The sequence below is a fragment of the Enoplosus armatus genome, chromosome 13 (assembly GCF_043641665.1).
Source record: "Enoplosus armatus isolate fEnoArm2 chromosome 13, fEnoArm2.hap1, whole genome shotgun sequence".
Lineage (NCBI taxonomy): Eukaryota > Metazoa > Chordata > Actinopteri > Centrarchiformes > Enoplosidae > Enoplosus > Enoplosus armatus.
Genome location: NC_092192.1, coordinates 12466328 through 12484864, shown reverse-complemented (window position 1 = coordinate 12484864; position 18537 = coordinate 12466328). Strand labels below are relative to the sequence as shown.

The 18537-nt window shown below is 40.0% G+C and overlaps 1 protein-coding gene across 3 annotated transcripts in view; it reads right to left on the bottom strand.

Annotated features, from left to right (window-relative positions):
* The window catches only part of LOC139295552 (glutamate receptor ionotropic, kainate 1-like), a 31395-nt gene extending 16690 nt beyond the window's left edge, over positions 1 to 14705 (bottom strand). For all 3 annotated transcript variants that reach the window (XM_070917751.1, XM_070917752.1, XM_070917753.1), the window contains exons 1-7: positions 14624 to 14705; positions 6115 to 6282; positions 4653 to 4910; positions 3182 to 3363; positions 2631 to 2684; positions 2178 to 2348; positions 1609 to 1752 (exon numbers count right to left, since the gene is read on the bottom strand). In XM_070917751.1, coding sequence (XP_070773852.1) covers positions 1609 to 1752; positions 2178 to 2348; positions 2631 to 2684; positions 3182 to 3363; positions 4653 to 4910; positions 6115 to 6282; positions 14624 to 14705 — 1059 coding nt within the window. The remainder of the gene's footprint in view (positions 1 to 1608; positions 1753 to 2177; positions 2349 to 2630; positions 2685 to 3181; positions 3364 to 4652; positions 4911 to 6114; positions 6283 to 14623) is intronic.
* Positions 14706 to 18537: the final 3832 nt, after the last annotated feature.

Here is an 18537-nt window from a genome sequence, read left to right as displayed (position 1 = left end):
TTTGAGTTGGTATATAAATGCAAAAGAACATACAGTAGATTTTACAAGCTGTAGTGTTTTTTACAACATGTGGCTATACACCTAAATGGCGTCTCCAAATATGCCTGGCTGTCTGTAGACCTCTGAATTTCTTTCATATCCTATAAAAAGTGACTTAATTTAACATTTTCCCTTGTCCTCTTTTGCTTCATGTAATACATGTCAATGTTTTTATTTGTTTACTTATTGTAGGCTGCATATATTTGACATTTTTGGACGATATCTTACATCTTACTCTTTTGCTAAATACTGAGAGAGCTCAAAGGAGGTATACCTGAACACTCAAAACATGAGTAGTGCCATGTGACACCAAGCCACCGTCACCTTATCCTAATTCATGTTGAGTATGAGGTGAAATTTATGTATCGCTACAAGACAGCTTTCCCCTGGAACAAGAAAGTCTTGAACCTGAACAAGTGGAATTTGTCAAAATGCTGAAACTGAGGCTATTATACAGTCATAGACGTAGCACAAAGAATATCAAGTTTTATTTCTCATGTGAAAAATGAGAAAATAATAGTAATATCTTTTCTCTGTGTCTCTCTCAATTCTGGACAGCTAGAGAGAAGTTCCTCATGACAGGAAATTTTTCCTGCATCATTTTCTAAGTGAAGAAACATTTCTTGCACATTATGAACATGAATAAGGAATATCAATCAAAATAGACTTAAAAAAAAGAAAAACCCTCTTTTCTGTGCTCTGAAATGAATAACAAAAGCGTGTCCACACATTTAAAATACAATTCAGGAATTGAATATTGTGTACCATAATAGCTGTAGGAGAGAGAGAACACACAGGTTATAGTGCCTGGAATTTAATTTCAGCCATTGAAATGAAAGCTGTGTCCTCATATTCTGACTCTCTTGTCAGAAATGGTGTTTAATTGAGTGCTGTGTGAGACATATTACTGGCTCTTGCAATCAAAAAGGCTCTTATCTAGTGATGAATAGCACAGGAGGACAGATGCTTCAAAGGATGGGCAGTGGCAAACAAAACGAAAAGCTGAAGAGGAGAGACAGTGAGCTGTGAAAGAAAAAGAAAGAGGGAGAAAAGGAGGACAAGAGGGGGGGGGGGCATGAAGAGGAAAATATGAGTGAGGGGATTGAATGATAATGTTCCCTCTTCATGGCAGGCAACGGTCCTCTGCTGGATTTAAGACTTAAGAGATCAAAACACTCAAGCATCAAAGGCCTCATTTCTGTCTGTAGGCATCCCAGTCTGACAGTCAGGCTACATGCTTTCAACTTATAAGCACATAAATACCGTATATTTTCATGTTGTGTACTTTCAGAAGCAGAGCATGACCTGTCAGAGGGAACCTATACAGTATACAAAGATATAAAGTATCACATGAAATGATCTGACATCCAGTTTTTCGTGAGTGTCATGTTTGCAATAGAGGCATTACACGAAGGATCTCGTGCTCATGAAGCTCTTTCGAAACACATCATCAAAAATGCATAGTGGTCAAGCTAAAAGCAACAGGAGTTTTTTCAAGTCACGTTGGTGATGTAACTGTTTTTTTTTTATTTTAGTTCTCTGTGATTCGAGCCCTTATCGGACACTGACCTCTTTGAAGAGGTTCATGAAGCGTGGTCCGAAGCGCCAGGGTTTGTGGCGGTGACACTGCAGGGAGCTGACGGTCATCTGAGTGGCACGCTGGGACGCAACAGCAACCATGAACACTGCGTCGTACATCAAGGCTGCGTCCGTCTGCGGACGAGGCAGAGAGAGGAATGGGATTGCTTTTTTTTCTCACACTACACTTAAAAGCCCATGTGCAGTATACAACTAAACCTAAGTAAACAGCTGAATTCGAGTAAGAAACTGAGAAAGCATGTCTTGAAAAGGAAAATGCAAGAAGATGACACTGTAATGGTAACTCCAGGAAAAGTTTGCCATTAGAGAAGTAAACAGCATATAGCATAGATATGATGATGGAACAAATATAACGGAGGATTACAGTTTTAACATTTGAAATATAGCTCCTATCAAGATTTACAGGTTGGCAGATGTTTGCAGTTTGCAATCGGATGCAGACGTGCGTGCAGCATACAAATGTGCACCACTGGCTTTCAGCTTAGGAGGTGTTTGTATTGTTAGTGCTCTGCTCTGTGAAATAACAGTACGGGGCTTACAGTCATGATTCCGTCCATCAGGCCACTCTCTTGTTTGGGACCCTGCAGTCTCTCCATGGCCCACCTGTCCATCGTGGAGGCTACCCACGGGTCATCAACGTTCAGCAGTCTGAAGCCCGTCATGTTGACCCCACTGTAGCGGTACGGCTCCAGGTCCAAGGCAAACAGATCCTGCAAGGGGAGAGAGGACATGGAGGTGAGGAGCAGGAGGGGAAGAATAGGTGTGTTTGTTTGTGTTTATGTGTGCAAACGATGGATAGAGAAAGAGCAGGATAGAGATGTAAGCTCTGGTTCAGGGTGTCGTTTTCTGTGCCTTTTACTGTGTTATGATGAACCACAGCAACATTTGTTAACATTTACAAGGCCAGTTTGAGGCCAAGATGAGCTTAGTTTTACTCGGTCTGGTATCTCCCATCAAACAACTTGAACTAGTTGTTCATTTTTCTAACTCACCAGAGTCGTGAAGAAGAAATGGTAGTACTCCGTCATCATTCCCATCGATGAAAGCTGCAAAATGAAAAGAAGAAATAAAGTAATGAGAAGATGCCAGGCCATATCTCTTATTTTAAATATGATGAGTTCTCCAGTGCCACAGCTACAGTGCCACATCTTCAATAACAAAGTCATTTGGCTGGTCATCTCTCTTTTGCACTGGTGCATCAAATGTTATACATTTGGTTTTATTTCATTTTATGTCATTTAAAACGATCATTCAAATCCATGTGATGGGAAATCAGTTGTGGACCATTTAAAACTCTGACTATGATAAGGGAAGTGCTATTTCATCCTGAAGAGGCAAGTCAACAACTTTTTCTTTATCATATCCTTTAATGGCTATCATTAAAATCACAATAGAAGCCTTAGTAAACAAGGTAATAGGTTTTATAAGATTTATAGAAGACATAAAAAGACTTCGTGTTGGTAAAGAATCATCAAAGGACACATAAATGTGTTGTAAAATCTGTACAACAAACTAATGAAAAGGTCTCGATCCCTGCACAAACCTGCTTCAGGAGCTCCGCAGCCATGCGATAGGAGCAGTCAAAGAGAATAAAGAATTCCTTGTCTTTCTTCAGCTCCTTAAGCAGCGGCCGGGCATCTTGGTTACCCGGGGTCAGCTGGCGGATCTTGATCTTCAGGTTGAACTTTGCCGGAGCCTTGATCAACTCCTGCATCCGCATCAGACCTAAAAAAAAAGATGTTTAATTAATCCCCTCTTAAACATTTGCTTTTCCTTCCTCCGCTGCAGGGAGGTCATAGGTCAGGGTGAGATGCAGAACACCCCTCCTGAGGTTCAGGGTTTTGCTCAGGGACATGACAGCTGGGACCCCTATCCGTTAACTGAGGGATGTAATCCCCATTCAATGCATCACCCTGCTGTCCAACCTCTTGCTTAATGTCTTACATCTTCTCAGATTCTTGTACTTTGTTTTTAACCACATCAAAGGCAAACAAACACACCTGTATTGCATAGCCTGTACACACACCCTGCTTTCTTCTACTCTGTACATGTGTGTGCACAGTAGTGTGTAATTGTGCAGGTGTGTGTCCGCGTGACATTTCAGGGAAATCCATTTCTGATCAAAGATAATAGGTAAAAAAGAAATCTATAAACATTGACATTTCAACAGCGGCATTTCATATTCTCTGGGTCGTGGGCCGAGATTCTATACGGGACACCGCTGGATTCGAGGCCGTCTGTGTTGTGGTTTGGCTCTCTGCAGCGTGAAGTCAGAGGGCAGGAATACTGGCAGCTGTTTGATATGAGGCACTCGTGCCCTGTCACAGATTGGGTTCACTGGCCAGCACGAGGATGGTGACTGAGGTAGACAGTGGAATTGCATTTTGTGAGTAATTACAACCAAATGAATATATTGTGAGGTCCAGAAAACATGAGCCAGCACTTTTGACCTCGTCTCCCTTTCAGTTCTTCACTTCAAATGTCATGCAATGTTATGGTTGATATCAGCAGTAATGCAGTGGGAAATAAAATGATTTAAAAAATTCAGTCTCCAGTCAGTTATTATTGTAGATATTCAGAAAAAGAGTGTTTTTTTCTTTTCAAACCTCAAATTCATATTCAGGTGTAGAGCTGGGTGATGTATCATTATAATATTGATATCATAAGACAAGATATTGTTTAGGATTTAATATATCATAATATGGTGATGAAGATGTTTTCCTGATCTTAAGGACAATAAGAGAGATTAAGTGAGAGATTTCTGAGCTGAATTGTTCTGTAGCAGAGTGAAATAAACTCTGAATCTACCCCTACCTGTTTGAAATCCCTGCTATAACTCAGTTTGATATTACTTTCCTTCTGCAAATCCATTTTTATTTCCACATAAAAGGCTGACAAAATCAAGTGGGTTTACCTTCCATTATGTCTCTTTTAATGTATGGCAGGATCTTGAAGTATATCTGCGTATCAGTTTTGAAAGTTGCGATCTGACTAATAAAAACAATGGGCCCTACCCGTGCTGTCCTCATAGACCACTGTTAGCTTCCTCCATTTGAAGAAAGTGACTACGTCCAGGATGGCCCTGGCGATGGCGGTGTACTCGGGATACAGGTTGATGAAGAAGGTGTCTTTGTTGTCCACCGACGGGTGTTTCCAGCGGGTCTGAATGTGAGGGACTTCCAGAGCGTTGCATATGGACTGAACAGCACTGACCGAGGAGCTGTGAGAAGGGCCGAACACAGCAACCACCCCGAGAGCCAGCTGGTCACACACTGGTGGTAGAGGACACAAAGTCAGATGGTTGTTGATTACAGGTTTTGAGTATTTAGTACATACACAAGTATATTTTCATTCTATGCTTCTACTACAACTATTACATTTCAGTTTGAAATATTGTACTTTTTACTCCACTACATTTATTTCACACTTACAGTTAATTGTTACTTTTTACATTAAAAAAGCTGTATATGCTTATATGATATGATGCAGGACTATACTAATCTACCCAGTAGTATAGGAAGTATCTAAAACTGGCTCCACATTGACAAACTACAACATAAAATGCTCTTACATGTATTTGTTAGTGAAAAAAACAGAATAATATAATATTCTATAACAATATAACACTGTGAAAGGAGCCATTCTGCATAATGACAACTGCTACGTTATGTGTATTTAGCTGATTATACTTAGTACCATACCATGGTATTTCTACTAAAGGATCTGAGTACTTCTTACACCTCTGTTTATATTTCTTGTACTTTGTTTTTAACCACATCGAAGGCAAACAAACACACACCTGTATTGCATAGCAATACACCCTGCATTCCTCTACCCTGTACATGTGTGTGCACAATAGTGTGTAATTGTGCAGGTGTGCGTCTGTGTGACATTTTAAACAATTCAAATTTCTTCTTACCCAAAGTGAGACAAGCACATGGATTCCTTTTTTATGGTCACTGTTAGCCTACTGTATGCTAAATGGCGATATTAGTCAAGCCTCACTCAGCTCAGAAAAAATACACCTTTTCCAGAGGTGAGGGTTTAATATTTTGTTTATGGAATCAGAAACATCATAAGTAAATAAATACGTCCATGTTTGGAGGTTTAAAAGGTGCATTTCCCTCCCTTTGCTATTGATTCCCTATATCCAGTAATTAAGCTAGGCCACGCAAATCATATTGATTCAATATTAGCATGCTACAAACTGCATACAGAGACATTAAAATGCCATCAATTAATTTGTCCCACTCTGGAAAAGAAGAAGAAGAAAGTAGTAAAATAACCCTCAAACCAAAGAAAGTTCTCATTTTCCTTTTATTCTGGAGTTGCCAGCTATTTCAGAGCTTGCTATCAACAAACGACACATAAATTATTATTTTAGGTGTATAATTAGGTGTATAATTGGTTATGTTGTCATCGCTTACAGTAATAACAGGTAAGCTCTAAAGCTGCTTCTATGTAATCATGTCCTACCTCTCCTGGAAGCCTCAAAGCCATCAAAGAGGTTGATCCTCTGAATGTCGTAGGTGAGAGTAGTGTTGGGCATCAGGGTCTTGTTGCGGTTTATGTTATTTACAGCAAACTTGAACGCCAGCTCGTCCATACTCACTAACTCACTCTCCCGGGTCTCAAAAATACCACCTGGAGACAGAGATGGAGGACAAAGACAAAGACCAAGTTGAAATCAGGAGAGTTTTATAATAGCTTTCACTACCAATGTGCACAAACACTGTCAGTGCAGCAGTCTCTGTTATAACAGATCTTAATTTGATGGCTTCTGTGCTCCTGTGTGGTTTGAGAAATTCTGTCACAATTGGTTAAATGAAAGCCTTTCAAAAACCCACCACACAAACTCAACAAAGCAAGTCATTAGTGACAGGTGAAAAACAAGGCTGTTACATTTTGACCTGTCACTAATGATATGCCATTTACTGAGTGCTTCAAAAGCATCGTCTAGTATCATGAAAGTACTCATTAAGTATGCAGGCAGCTGCACACCTAAAAACACTGGATAGTGAAACCTTGTGATGACAGATAAACGAGTGGGACATAAAAACGTGAATTTAAATACGAACAAATAGAAGAAAATGAATAATGAATTGTGAAATAAATAATGTTTGTAACATGGAAAACATTTTAATCTGTAGAATTTGGTAATTACGTATATATACATATATATGAGTGCACATGTACTCTGCACTAAATAACTTGTACTGATGGATTTGCTTGTATTTTATTGAACACAGGAAGTTACAGAACAGAGGAGCTAACGTGAACTCCTGAAGTGAGCTGAGTTCATGCTTTGGATGTCACAAAATGTTCTAATAAAGCACCCTTTATAAAGGGTTTATACAGTAAGTTGTAACAAATGACTTTATTAATAATTCTTAAGTAATTTAGTAATGCTTTATAGATCAGTTATAAGCCATTAACAAGGACACAATTCAGCTTGCCAGGTTATAAAACATCCCATTTTCTATTTAATGCTGTTATATGTAATGGTAATCCATTAATAAACACTTTTGTCACTTCGTCAGTAAAAATCAATTTAATCATCAAGTCTGCAGTTGAAAGGGATTTTGGTTCAGATCGTCTGTAGCCCTTTTAACTTTTAACTAACCAGTCACAAGCTGGCAACCCAAAAGTTATACGAGAAAGTGTTGTTAACCATTAATAAAGACATAGTTACAATTTATAACCCCTTTGCAAAGGGCACCTTATTAGAAAGTGGTACCATATTGTATAACTGACATCAAGTAGAACACATTACAGTAGACAAACTGTGGTTTTGTCCCATTCACAGAGGCCAGACATGGAAAGGACACACTAAAACAGTTGAATAAGTCTACAGTAACCCAGACGAGGCACATTTATAAATATTTGTTGTACAAAGCAGCACAGCAGTCTGCACAATCTAAAATTACACCAAATGTTCTCTGCAGCCTGACTTAATGAGGGTCATTTCGGATAGTTCTTTTTATGCAAACCAAATCTCCCGGCCATAAACAAAGCCATAAATACGTTATGTCCACAATAAAAGATAACATTTGTAGTTCCAGTGCCCCAAGCTTCAAGATTCTACAAGTAGAGAATTAATTTGGAAATCCCACAGAAGCATGCAAATGAAGATGAATATGAAGTGCTCGAAGGCATAAAGTATATTCTCAACACTTTGTTTTCCAAAGTGGGGAGAAAGTCATATGGATTTAAAGGTAGCTGCTCCTCCACTGTTCTCACTTTTTACGGTACAGGGACCCAAGGCCACGCACAACTCACTGCATGGACCAGCTGTCAGGAGGCTTTGAAGAAACAATGCTGTTCAGACAGACTTCTGAAATAGCCCCGAAACTCCTCATCAACATCCTGTCATCCGGCGTGCAGAAGATGTGAAGTGTGGACTCAAAGGCAAAGATGAAATGGCAGTGGCGTAATTGCTCCCGCAGAGTGAAAGGGCAGGAAATAAAAAGGCTTTAAGAGCTCCTCATGGAGGTTCAAAACAGGCTTCTTTGTAAGACGAGTCAAGTCACATCAGTAACACATCATTGGACAGGTAATTGTCTGTCTTGTAGTTACATTCATACTCAGCATGAGACAGCACGTTTTGCTCAAACTGAATCTATTTACAAACAATTTGGTCTATTTGCAGTACTATTTGTTCAATTCCACTAAAATGTTTCCTGCCTTTCTTCTGCTGCTGATGCGTTGTAGTGATTAAAAGATAACAATGACTTCACAAGCTTATATACTTTTTAAAAAACATTACAGTTTTACACTCACTCTAAAATGATGTGTCAGAACAGAAACGACAGAAAAGAAGTAAATAAATCTAAATCGAATCTAAGTGGAGAAGAAGTCCTTCATGCGTGTTGTGATTGTTTGGTTTGCTCAGGAGCACTACAGCAGCTACCACTCTCATGTCTGTGAGGTAAATATGAAGCTACAGCAAGCAGCCGGTTAGCTTAGCTTAGCACAAAAGCTGGAAACAGGGGGAAACAGCTAGCCTGGCTCTAAAACCTACCAGCACCTCTAAAGCTTACGTTATACCTTGTTTGTTTAATCCATACAAAAACCCAAATGTGAAAACAGCAAGTTGTGGTTTTGGTGTGGCGTAACTATATCTTGCCTGGCAACCACACAGTGACAACAAGGCTCCAGGAAGTCAGTGCCCCCCCCCCCCCTTCCAGTTTTTATGTTAAGCTAAAGTAATCGCTTGCTGGCTATAGCTTCATAGTTCAAACACGAGAGTGGTATTAATCTTCTCAGATGGCGGTTCAATACCCAGCCCAACTGAGAAGTGCAACACAGCAAAGAGTTTACCAATCCAGTGTAAAGACTGCAAGGTTATTCACTTGATTTGCACTGGTTTTTATGAACCTGGCCCCTGGAGTGACACTATGGGGTACATCAGAGTTTGTATTACTGTGAACTGGCCCTTTGAAGTACAGTTTCTCATTTCCACAAACAGGCAGCACTAAAGGTCCAGAGGAGTCATTTGAGGCATACTGAATTATTTCTGCCGTCACAACAGATGGACAAAATGAATTCGACCTGGTTAATTGGCGGTCATGATCAGAGGCTGACACATGTCACTCCCTCAGATTACACAAAATAACTTATCTGTAAAGCTTTGACTGGTTTTCTATGTATGCTTAAGGCATATTAATTTGTTTAGAAACACCACAGATTCTCATGCATTCACACGACCGTACACACACATATTCAAACACCGATGCAGGCATTCAAAAGATGTCCCGGACGCAAATAAATCCTTGTTAATGCAACGGCAGCCAATTAGTAATTATAATCAAGGGCCATTAGGCCATCAACATAAAAATGCCATTTCTTCTGCAATTACTGTGATTACCAGGTACATGGCTGTGATTGGAAGAAAAGCGGACCATAAAAAATATGTGAATATGTGGTACAGCACAACGGTTGGATGAGAGACTTATCTGCCTGCTGCGGTGGGAGGAAAACATAAAACAAAAAGCTGAAGAACGAATCTCAGCTTTGTGCCAACCTGTCACGCAGACCTGATCAATCTTTTCAACAACCCATCGGGGAGATAAAGATGTTTGTTTGTGTGTATGCGTGTGTGTGCATGGAGAATCTCACACCATCCATCCATCCGTCACTTAATTTGTTTAATTACAAATAATTGTGTTTCACTTATTCATGCGTCATCCCTTCTCGTAGACTAGCTTGAACTCTATAGCGGGTTGTGACTGCTGCAGTCATAAAACTGGCATTTTTTTTCAAACAAGGTGTTTTTTTTCCTAGGCAAATGAATTAATGTTCCTCGGAGCACTAAAAGCATTCATTCAGCTCCCAAATAATGAGGAATAATTTGCCTCAGGAACACACATCCATCTGGCCTACAAGACAGCGTAAATGAGTGTTAAAAGTTTCAGAGGACCCACAGGACTCCATAAATGCCTTTTAACATGCATCTGGGGTTTGCAGGTAGATTTTATCTGCATAAAATATAAGCACACTCGAGCTGCACCGCGGCTGCTTAAAACACAGGGCAGCTCATTATGGCCAAATTGGGGATGAGCGTTAACACGAAATCAAAGTTGGTTTTTTTTCCCATTTGCCTCAATGGTGGTTATTTAACAAAGTTTGTGGTATTTTCTTCTTCATTAGAAGGACTAAGACGAGGAAGCTGTGATACAGAATAACATGTATGTACGTAACATGAAGTGAACAATCGGATGATTCTGTTTTGAATAAAATATATTCTTTGACTTGCAGATAACGACATGTGCTAACCTTCCATTTCCATAGAGATTACTGAGGCATTTTTAATACCCTGGTGCAATCTGCATACAGGTTACGGAGGGGGGCTTTGTGTTGTTGTCTCACATTGCTTTTTTTTATCATTCAAATGACCAGGCTGCCGCAGTTCTAGGAAATACTAGATTTACACACTACTGACTGAAAATGGAATGATTACGTGCCATTAAGGTACATTAACATGCAGGGTTTCTATTCCTAATTATTGTACCAGCATTGACTCTCACACTATCAACATGAGGGAGAGAGAGAACTAAATTTAATGGGAAATATTTATATTGGTCTCTGTTTGAACCCCAGTTGGGGATCACAAAAAAGCACACTGTGGTTGAGTCATCTTTTATTTAGTACTACATTTCATTAGAGGGCAGTCACATATCATACTGCCACTCAGACCTGAGATAGAAGAAATGTGGATCTTTCTAACAGCTGTGAAAGATCACTGAGCTGGACAACGTCAGAGAGTTCCCCTTTTTGCTGAGAGTGACAGAAACTACAGCCATCTGTGTCTCTCTGACAACAGGGATCGCCGCCGTGCACTTTGGAAAGGCGATGTCGCTACAGGCAGGAGGAAATGCATCTGGGAGGGTAAAAAAAGGGGGGGGTCTCAGGTGTCAAACTGAATGACAGACATTTCACTGCACCCTGGTTGAGAAAACACAGGGGAAACATTTCGTTCCCGACAACAAATCAAGGGAGCCGTGAAAACGGGCAAACAAGACGCAAAATGCAATCAGGGATGTCAGAAAACGAGAAAAAATAGAGACAGAAATAACTGCAAGGGCACTAAAAGGACGAGAGGTAGCATCTGAAAGACATCATGTCCATGCCTACATCAAGAGCCCATCACTGTGCACTTGAGAATGATGTACAATTCATTAATTTCATTTTATATTATGTTTTTGGTCCGCAAATCAATATGCAATGCTTATTCAGCAAACATTATAAGATAATTAGCATTTTGACGGAATTATAACAGCTTTCTATTTAAGAACTTAACCCTTTTTTGCATTACCACTAAAGTGACAGCGAAAAAAGGAATTATTAGCTGTACTTTGCCTTTTTCTCCCTGTTTGTTTTTTGACCATGAAAGCAGTATGTGTTACAGTTGCAATCATGCAAAAAGAAGGCACGCCTTCCTTTCAGGTTGAGTCTCTCAAAATCTTCCCAAATCACATCTATCTGTGCTCACAAGTCAGACAGACACATGTGCCACTAACCCAGACCCAAAAGGATGCAAAGGATGCAAGTGACCGCAGGATCGATACATACAAATGAATACAGACGTACCATTCAGTTCCATGACAAACTACAGCTCCCTCTCTTTTCTCATGACCAAAACGTCCTGCATGATAAACAATCACACTACTGAGGTCGCCAATTCCACAGTTTATCTGTGTGCATATCTTTGACAGAAGTGAGGCCAACTTTCCAAAACTCTTGGCAATTTGGCAGAGAACGGATTCATTCGTTTTCCTAATGGCCAGTTGTTGGGAGAGAAAGAAGCTAATGAATAAAATTAAGCAGGTACCCCTTTTATAAATGCAGGATACAGCTCCAACTTCACTTAAGCAACTTGGTTTAACAGAAAGAGACATCTGGAGCCAGACTTTGCAGTTCTGCGAATTCTCTCACTTGCACACACACACACACACTGATGGTGTCTATGTATGTAAATCTTGTGAATTTCGGGCCCTTGTGTTATTCAAGGGGCTCTGACTGAACCATCAAACCTGAACTTATAGGTCTGGAATGGTCCTGAATATTAATGTGTGACCCAGAGCTAAACTCCAGATCAGAAACCCCCCGCATGTGCAACTGTGCACTTCACCAGATCAAATGAACAAATGCCGTCCATGCTAAAAAGAGATCTAACACATCAAGGTGTTATCAAGATACACAGCCTATAGTATGATTTTTAGATTCCGGTTGGCAAAAAATATATTTTCATAAGTAGCAGTTTACAAAAAGACACAAGACTTAGCTTGTATACAGTGTGTCAGCTGACGAGAAATAGCAAAACAGAAATGCTAACATATATGTTTGGATTCAGAAAGAGTGTCTTGAGAGTGTCTCGCTCATAAATATCTTGGTCACATTTTGGGTGATCCTTGACAACACTGTATATGTTATATGTTAAATGTTATGCATTTATGCTAAAGAAAGAATATTGGTCTCAAAAGTTCAGTGCTGGGTGGACTCCTGTGTGCAAGATGTTGTTAATGGCTCGTCTAATGCTTAAACACAACAGTAACCCTTTTCAAATCAGTAATGTAGCAGATATGTAGTTGGCTGGTGTATATTCTCTATAATTCAATGTTACCTTCTTTGTCCTTTTAGCCTTTTAAAGTCCCCCTCCACTCAAAATGTGCTTTATTTACTGTTACTTCACTTAAATGTCTGACCTACAGTGTGTAGAATGATTCCTGATGCTAGAAGGATGTTTTTACTCATGTGTACGTACCAGCAGGACTGTGTGCAACTTACACAAGTATGATGCAGAAACCTGAAACCTCCAGTGCACATACACTGAGAAGCTGTTAAACTTTTGAAGTGAACAATATTTTCATATTCATAGGTTCTGGATTTTTCAATGAGGGAAAAAGGAATTGCTTTTGGACTTGTGGAAAAACCACATCAGACACACATTATTATTCAAATACAGAGTATTTCTATATGTCTTAAAACATGTATGGAGGGGATCTTCAATTTATCAGAAACCCCACCCAAAGACTGTTTGGGTGGGGTTCAAGCTAAAAAGGCTATCCTGTCAAAAGGTACACCCAACAAAAGGATGTAAGCTCACAACCTGGACCCTAATGGCTTAATTGTCATTTGTAAAACACAAATATAAAATTGAACTTATAATATGTTTAATTGTAGTATTATAAATGGTACTGTAAGATACTGCACCTTCAGATACATTACTGTATATTGTGAAACATTATAAACTCCTAACCTAAACATGTAAAACCATGATTTCTAGTGTAAAAAAAGAAGATGATGAAATAAATCTCAAGCTTTATACAGAGTTGCTGTATGATATTTGATCCAGGACCAGCAGTGTGTGTGTGAACCTCCTCCTGCCTCTAGCACTCCAAGTTAAGAACCAGTGGCGGCGACACCAATTCTCAATTCATTCAGTCAATTAGATCCACATATTACAGTCCGACTCTGGTCTGACTCAAAAGCCTGAAAGTGAGACGGATAATGAACACAGCCCACAGTGCTCACCAGCCACCTCCTGTCTAATCAAGTCCAGGTGAAGTTCCCTCACTCCTCTGAACTCCACTCCACTACGTGACAGCAGGACTGAGGATGATTACATCGCCCGCGCATTGCATCCATCTCAGTGATGGACAGGTCTCAGTGTTTGAGAAGATCCGCTGCTGGGGGACATATTTTGAATGAAAATGCCTCAACAGGAGTCTCAGGAGTAAATAGGGAGGGATCAATGATCTATTACTTTCAGCTGTGTGTGTGTCTGGGTGAATGTAACTTCAAATCCAGTTGAAATTTAAAAGATTTGAAACATATTATATGGAGTCTGAGCTTCAAACAAACCAAAGTATGCTGAAAGTTCACAATATCATTTGGAGTCAGAGTTCTAGTATTTATTATGTATTAAAAACGTTTCCTTCATCAGTGGCATTTTTGAAAGCAAGAAGAGGAATTAATGAAGGGGAATCTTCTATGTGATTTATAATTCATTATTTAAAACGACCTTTGCTTTCTGCATAGCAATGAAAAACACTGCATTAGCGGGCTCAACAAGGGCTGATGGGTGGCAACATTTATCTCCACACACTAAATTAACCAGCGGGGAGTGAAGTTGTCAAGGTGCATTTGGTCCTTTGATGCAGGTTATCTTTTGTGACACAACCTCACTGACAGTATAACATAATAAATAGATTATAAAGTAATAATAAAGTAATCCCACAAACACTTTCATGGGATACAAAATGCCACTTAATTGACACCAAATGGGGAAAAAAGGAGAAAACTATAAAAACTTTCAGGTCTCAAAGACGGTACTTGACTTCGAAGATGGTGGAGTGATTTTGGACAACACAGATGTCAGCCAGGACTCTCCTGTCTGACAGAAAAACTCATATACAGTCACACACTGTTGGTTCTGACTCCGTCCAGCCGACAAACACCGCGCGTAAACAGCTGTTGCGCTTACCGATTCTGAGGACTTGCGCTGAGCTCAGGCAGAGCTGCGCCGCGAGCAGAAGACAGACGAAAAGTCCCTTTCTTTCCTCCATGGTGCTCCAGGCGAACTCACCGCGGATGTTGACACCATGACAGAGAGAAGGAGCCTCTATCCACGCGCCGAAACACCTGACGTGCCATGCCAGCGCGCGACCCAAGTTTCATTCCCAATCCGATCCTGTCCACTCCGCATCACTCCGTCCGCACCAAGGAAGCGAGAAATGATCACCAGCAGTCACATGGATCCAACTTTCCTGTGCAAAAATCAACACGAGTCACATCTTCTGCACAAAAACTAGCTGCTAAAAGAAAACAGCGCGCGGTCAGAGGAGATACGTCCACTTCTTCTCAGCACCCAGCACGCGGCGCCTCCAGGGAGGCAGGAGCTGGAGGGAGTGAGAGCGCTCGGATCAGCGTCAAGCGAGCGGAAATGGGATTGACTTCCGGTAAGACTTTCAAAATAAAATGAAAATTAAGTAATTGCTTACACCTGGTCGTTGAGGTATTGTGAAAATAGACACCCCATAGCGCTAAATGAAGTGTTCGTTATACTACTATAGCCTCATATGGCATACATTGTCTTAAGACACAACTGTCCATAACACACTCTGATGTGACTTCACACTACTCCACCCAGAATAGATGTTTGCCATAATCCATTTTTTTCTGTTGTAAATTCTCCAAATAATGGGCAGCTGTTGGTCCATTGTACCTGCAAATTTCATGGACCAGCTTTTACGCTGAAGGTACCAGTGGTCTAATCCTGGTTATCTCTGGCTAGTTTGCCTCCATTCGGTTTTGGATTAAGGAGCAGATGGATTGGCTGCGGCTCTCTCCACCGGTCCTGATGAGAGGAGAATAATCTTCAGGTTACAGGGCAGATGCCAGATTATCTCTCGCTGCAGACAAGCAAGATCTTTATCTGACTGGGTCACTGGATGCTTTCCCATCCAGTCCCAGCACTCTTGAATTAGAGTTCAAATAACAGCTACAGGGAATGTGTATTATAATATTTTAACTTCTTTATAGAGACCTGACTGAATACTTTATACTATTATTCTTTCCATGTTTTGTTATTGGAGTAGCATAAAACAGTGATTTATGAGGCGAGAAATCATCTATAACTAAAACTTTCTGCAGACTGTTAACTCTGGACTGCAGTTTGATATTGTAATAAGATTCCTGGTTCCAGCCTTCTCACAGCCATGCTCTCCTCAAGCAATATCCGCCTCACGTCAGAACTGACATTTTGTTTATCACAATATTTGTGAACTCTCTCAAAGCTGGGAGCCAAGTGATCTGAAAAAAAACTGCCAACTCAACCTGGACCTCTGACAAACAGCCTATAGACAAACCTAATTAACTCAGAAAATGACCATCCAGCCTCTCCAGAAGGAGTCCTTGGGCAACGGTCCTAACACTAAATTCGCCTGATATGAATACTGAGCAGAATTGTCTCTGAGCAGAGCCTCTGTTAAAAACCATACATGTAAATGTCTGCTGGAGCTGCAGAAATACGGCTACTTCATATTGAATTAAAGAATACATTTTAAAGCATAATTCTACAATAAGTTTTCTTCAAACAGTAGTGGTCCATTCTGGTAAGGCAAATTGAATTTAAAGACATTTTGTCTTGTTTTACTGTATATATTATTGTCTAATTTACTTTACATGTGATATCTTTTACTTTGTACCATAACAGTTTTACTAAATCAATCCTCCAGTTGCTTTTTAAGTTTTAAATGCCTCTAATTTCAGTTATCCATCAAAATTGCTTTTGATCCTTTCTTTCCTTTATAAAAATAAATACATTTTAGGACCACAATTGAATCTGCACAATCTTCTGGCATCAATCATTTTTATTTGATCAACTGAATGTGATCTTCCAATAACCTCTGAGAGGACGTTATGATGTTAATGAAAATGAGAGAGAATAATTTGGTTACTAAGCTTTGTATCAGAGTTGCAGAGGAGGAAAACAGTCCTTTAACTTCATGTGTAAAATGAAAAATTAGCACCTTCACACAACACTAAATTTAGAAAATTTATTTTAACATAAAAATGATAATACTCCACAGTTTTATGTACGAACACGGTTTTAAAAGTACAAAGGGAGAAGTCAAAGGGGTTCTCACAGGATTTGCCTCCAAGGCCAGGTGATTGTATCTCACAGTCTGAACGTCCTTACTGGGCATCATCACCCAGTAAGCTAAAATCTAAAGAAACCAGCATCATAATAAAAAGACAATAATAAGAACATCCAAAGTGTATTGTTTCTCTCCATTTGCCCGACACTCTGTGTCAGAGTATCTTGCAGACTTCCCCCCTCACAGTTGGGTATTAAGTGCATGTTCAATACATCCATTAAAAGGTGCACATTACTGTGTTGATCTCAGCAATCAGCGTGTTGTTGTGACGACATATAGTGAAACAGCACAGCCTGGTGGATAGGGGAAGAAATGCAGGAGGGGTGAAGAGGAAATATAGTTGGGATTGATGTCAAATGTTATGGGTGTGAACTCTGTCTCAGCCTGCTCCTTTGTGGTTGTGATGCTCCGCGACATGACAAAAGGTCAAAGGAGCTGGAGAGAGCCAAGGAAGATGTCTGAATTGGTCAGAGGATGACAGGATCAACTGCATGATTGCTCTTCTCCTTGGAGTTACAGTCACTAACATGGCTCTGTTGAATACTTCCTTTCAAAACAACAAAGAAAATTCAAGTAAAACAGGACTGCTTAGGAATTATTATGCTATTTATCATGGAGCAGGAAGGGAGCATGGCCTCTGGGGGCAAGTAAGGGTCCAGTATGTTAATGACCTGGATGAAATCCATCAGTTACTAAAATAACAATGGCATTTTATTTGAGCAGCAAAATTAAAAGACTGGACATTCATGTGAAGGGCACAAGCGTTGGCTCGCTCTCTCTCAAGCCTGTTTCTGGCACCAAACACACAAAAGGTGGTTTGTAACACTGGGCAGCTGAATGTGGTGTAAACATTAAAAAAATACAGTAAAAAGGCAATAATTAAATAAAGAATAGGTAGACTATCTGTTGTCCAAACTATCTTTTAAAAAGGATACGCTAGGAGACAAAAGTGAGCTTCAAAACATTTTCATACAAGAAAGTTAACGGCACTCTATTGTACTCCTGACTATACACCAATGTGCAGCTGATATTAAGTTAAAACATTTAAAAAGCACAATAAAGCTAGTTGAATCTCACCATCTTTTACACAGCAGTCGTTAAGCCAAAAGCCCCTGAAGAGAAGTTCAGTAACACACACAGCCCTTGAGTGTTAAAATACAAACACGGTTTCTGAGTCGAAAAAATAGAACACCCACATTCCTGTGTTGAAAAATAGACATTTTTGGCCACAAGGTCACAGTTCAGTGATGACGTCGCTTCGGTACAATGCGTGCACGGTACAGTAGCTGCCTAGAGTCTCTGTGTCTGTGCTTCTGTGTACTTTATGCACTTACAGTATACATACACACACATTTGCTTGTTTACTTGCGTGTACATGCAGTGCTGTCTTGTTCATATGTTCAAATACAATTCCACAGGTGTGTGTGATGCCTGGGTGTATGTCCAAAACAGTGAGGACCCTGTATTCTCTCTGGTTCATGTTTAAGCAGTTCGTGGTTGAGAATCTCTCCGTCTCAACAAATGAAGCGGAGTATATTTTGCTTTTCCTTACACGCATGGTGTTTCAGTACTTTAGGATTGTCAGAAGACGGGAGATGCAGGTAAGGTGGTAAGAAGAGGGTTGTGTAGTGACACAGGGAGGACTGGCTGAGGTTTAATACCTTCTATACACATTTTCTTCTCCAAATTTTACATATTTAAAGCTTGAATCCAATCTCTCCCCTGTTTTCTTGCGCTG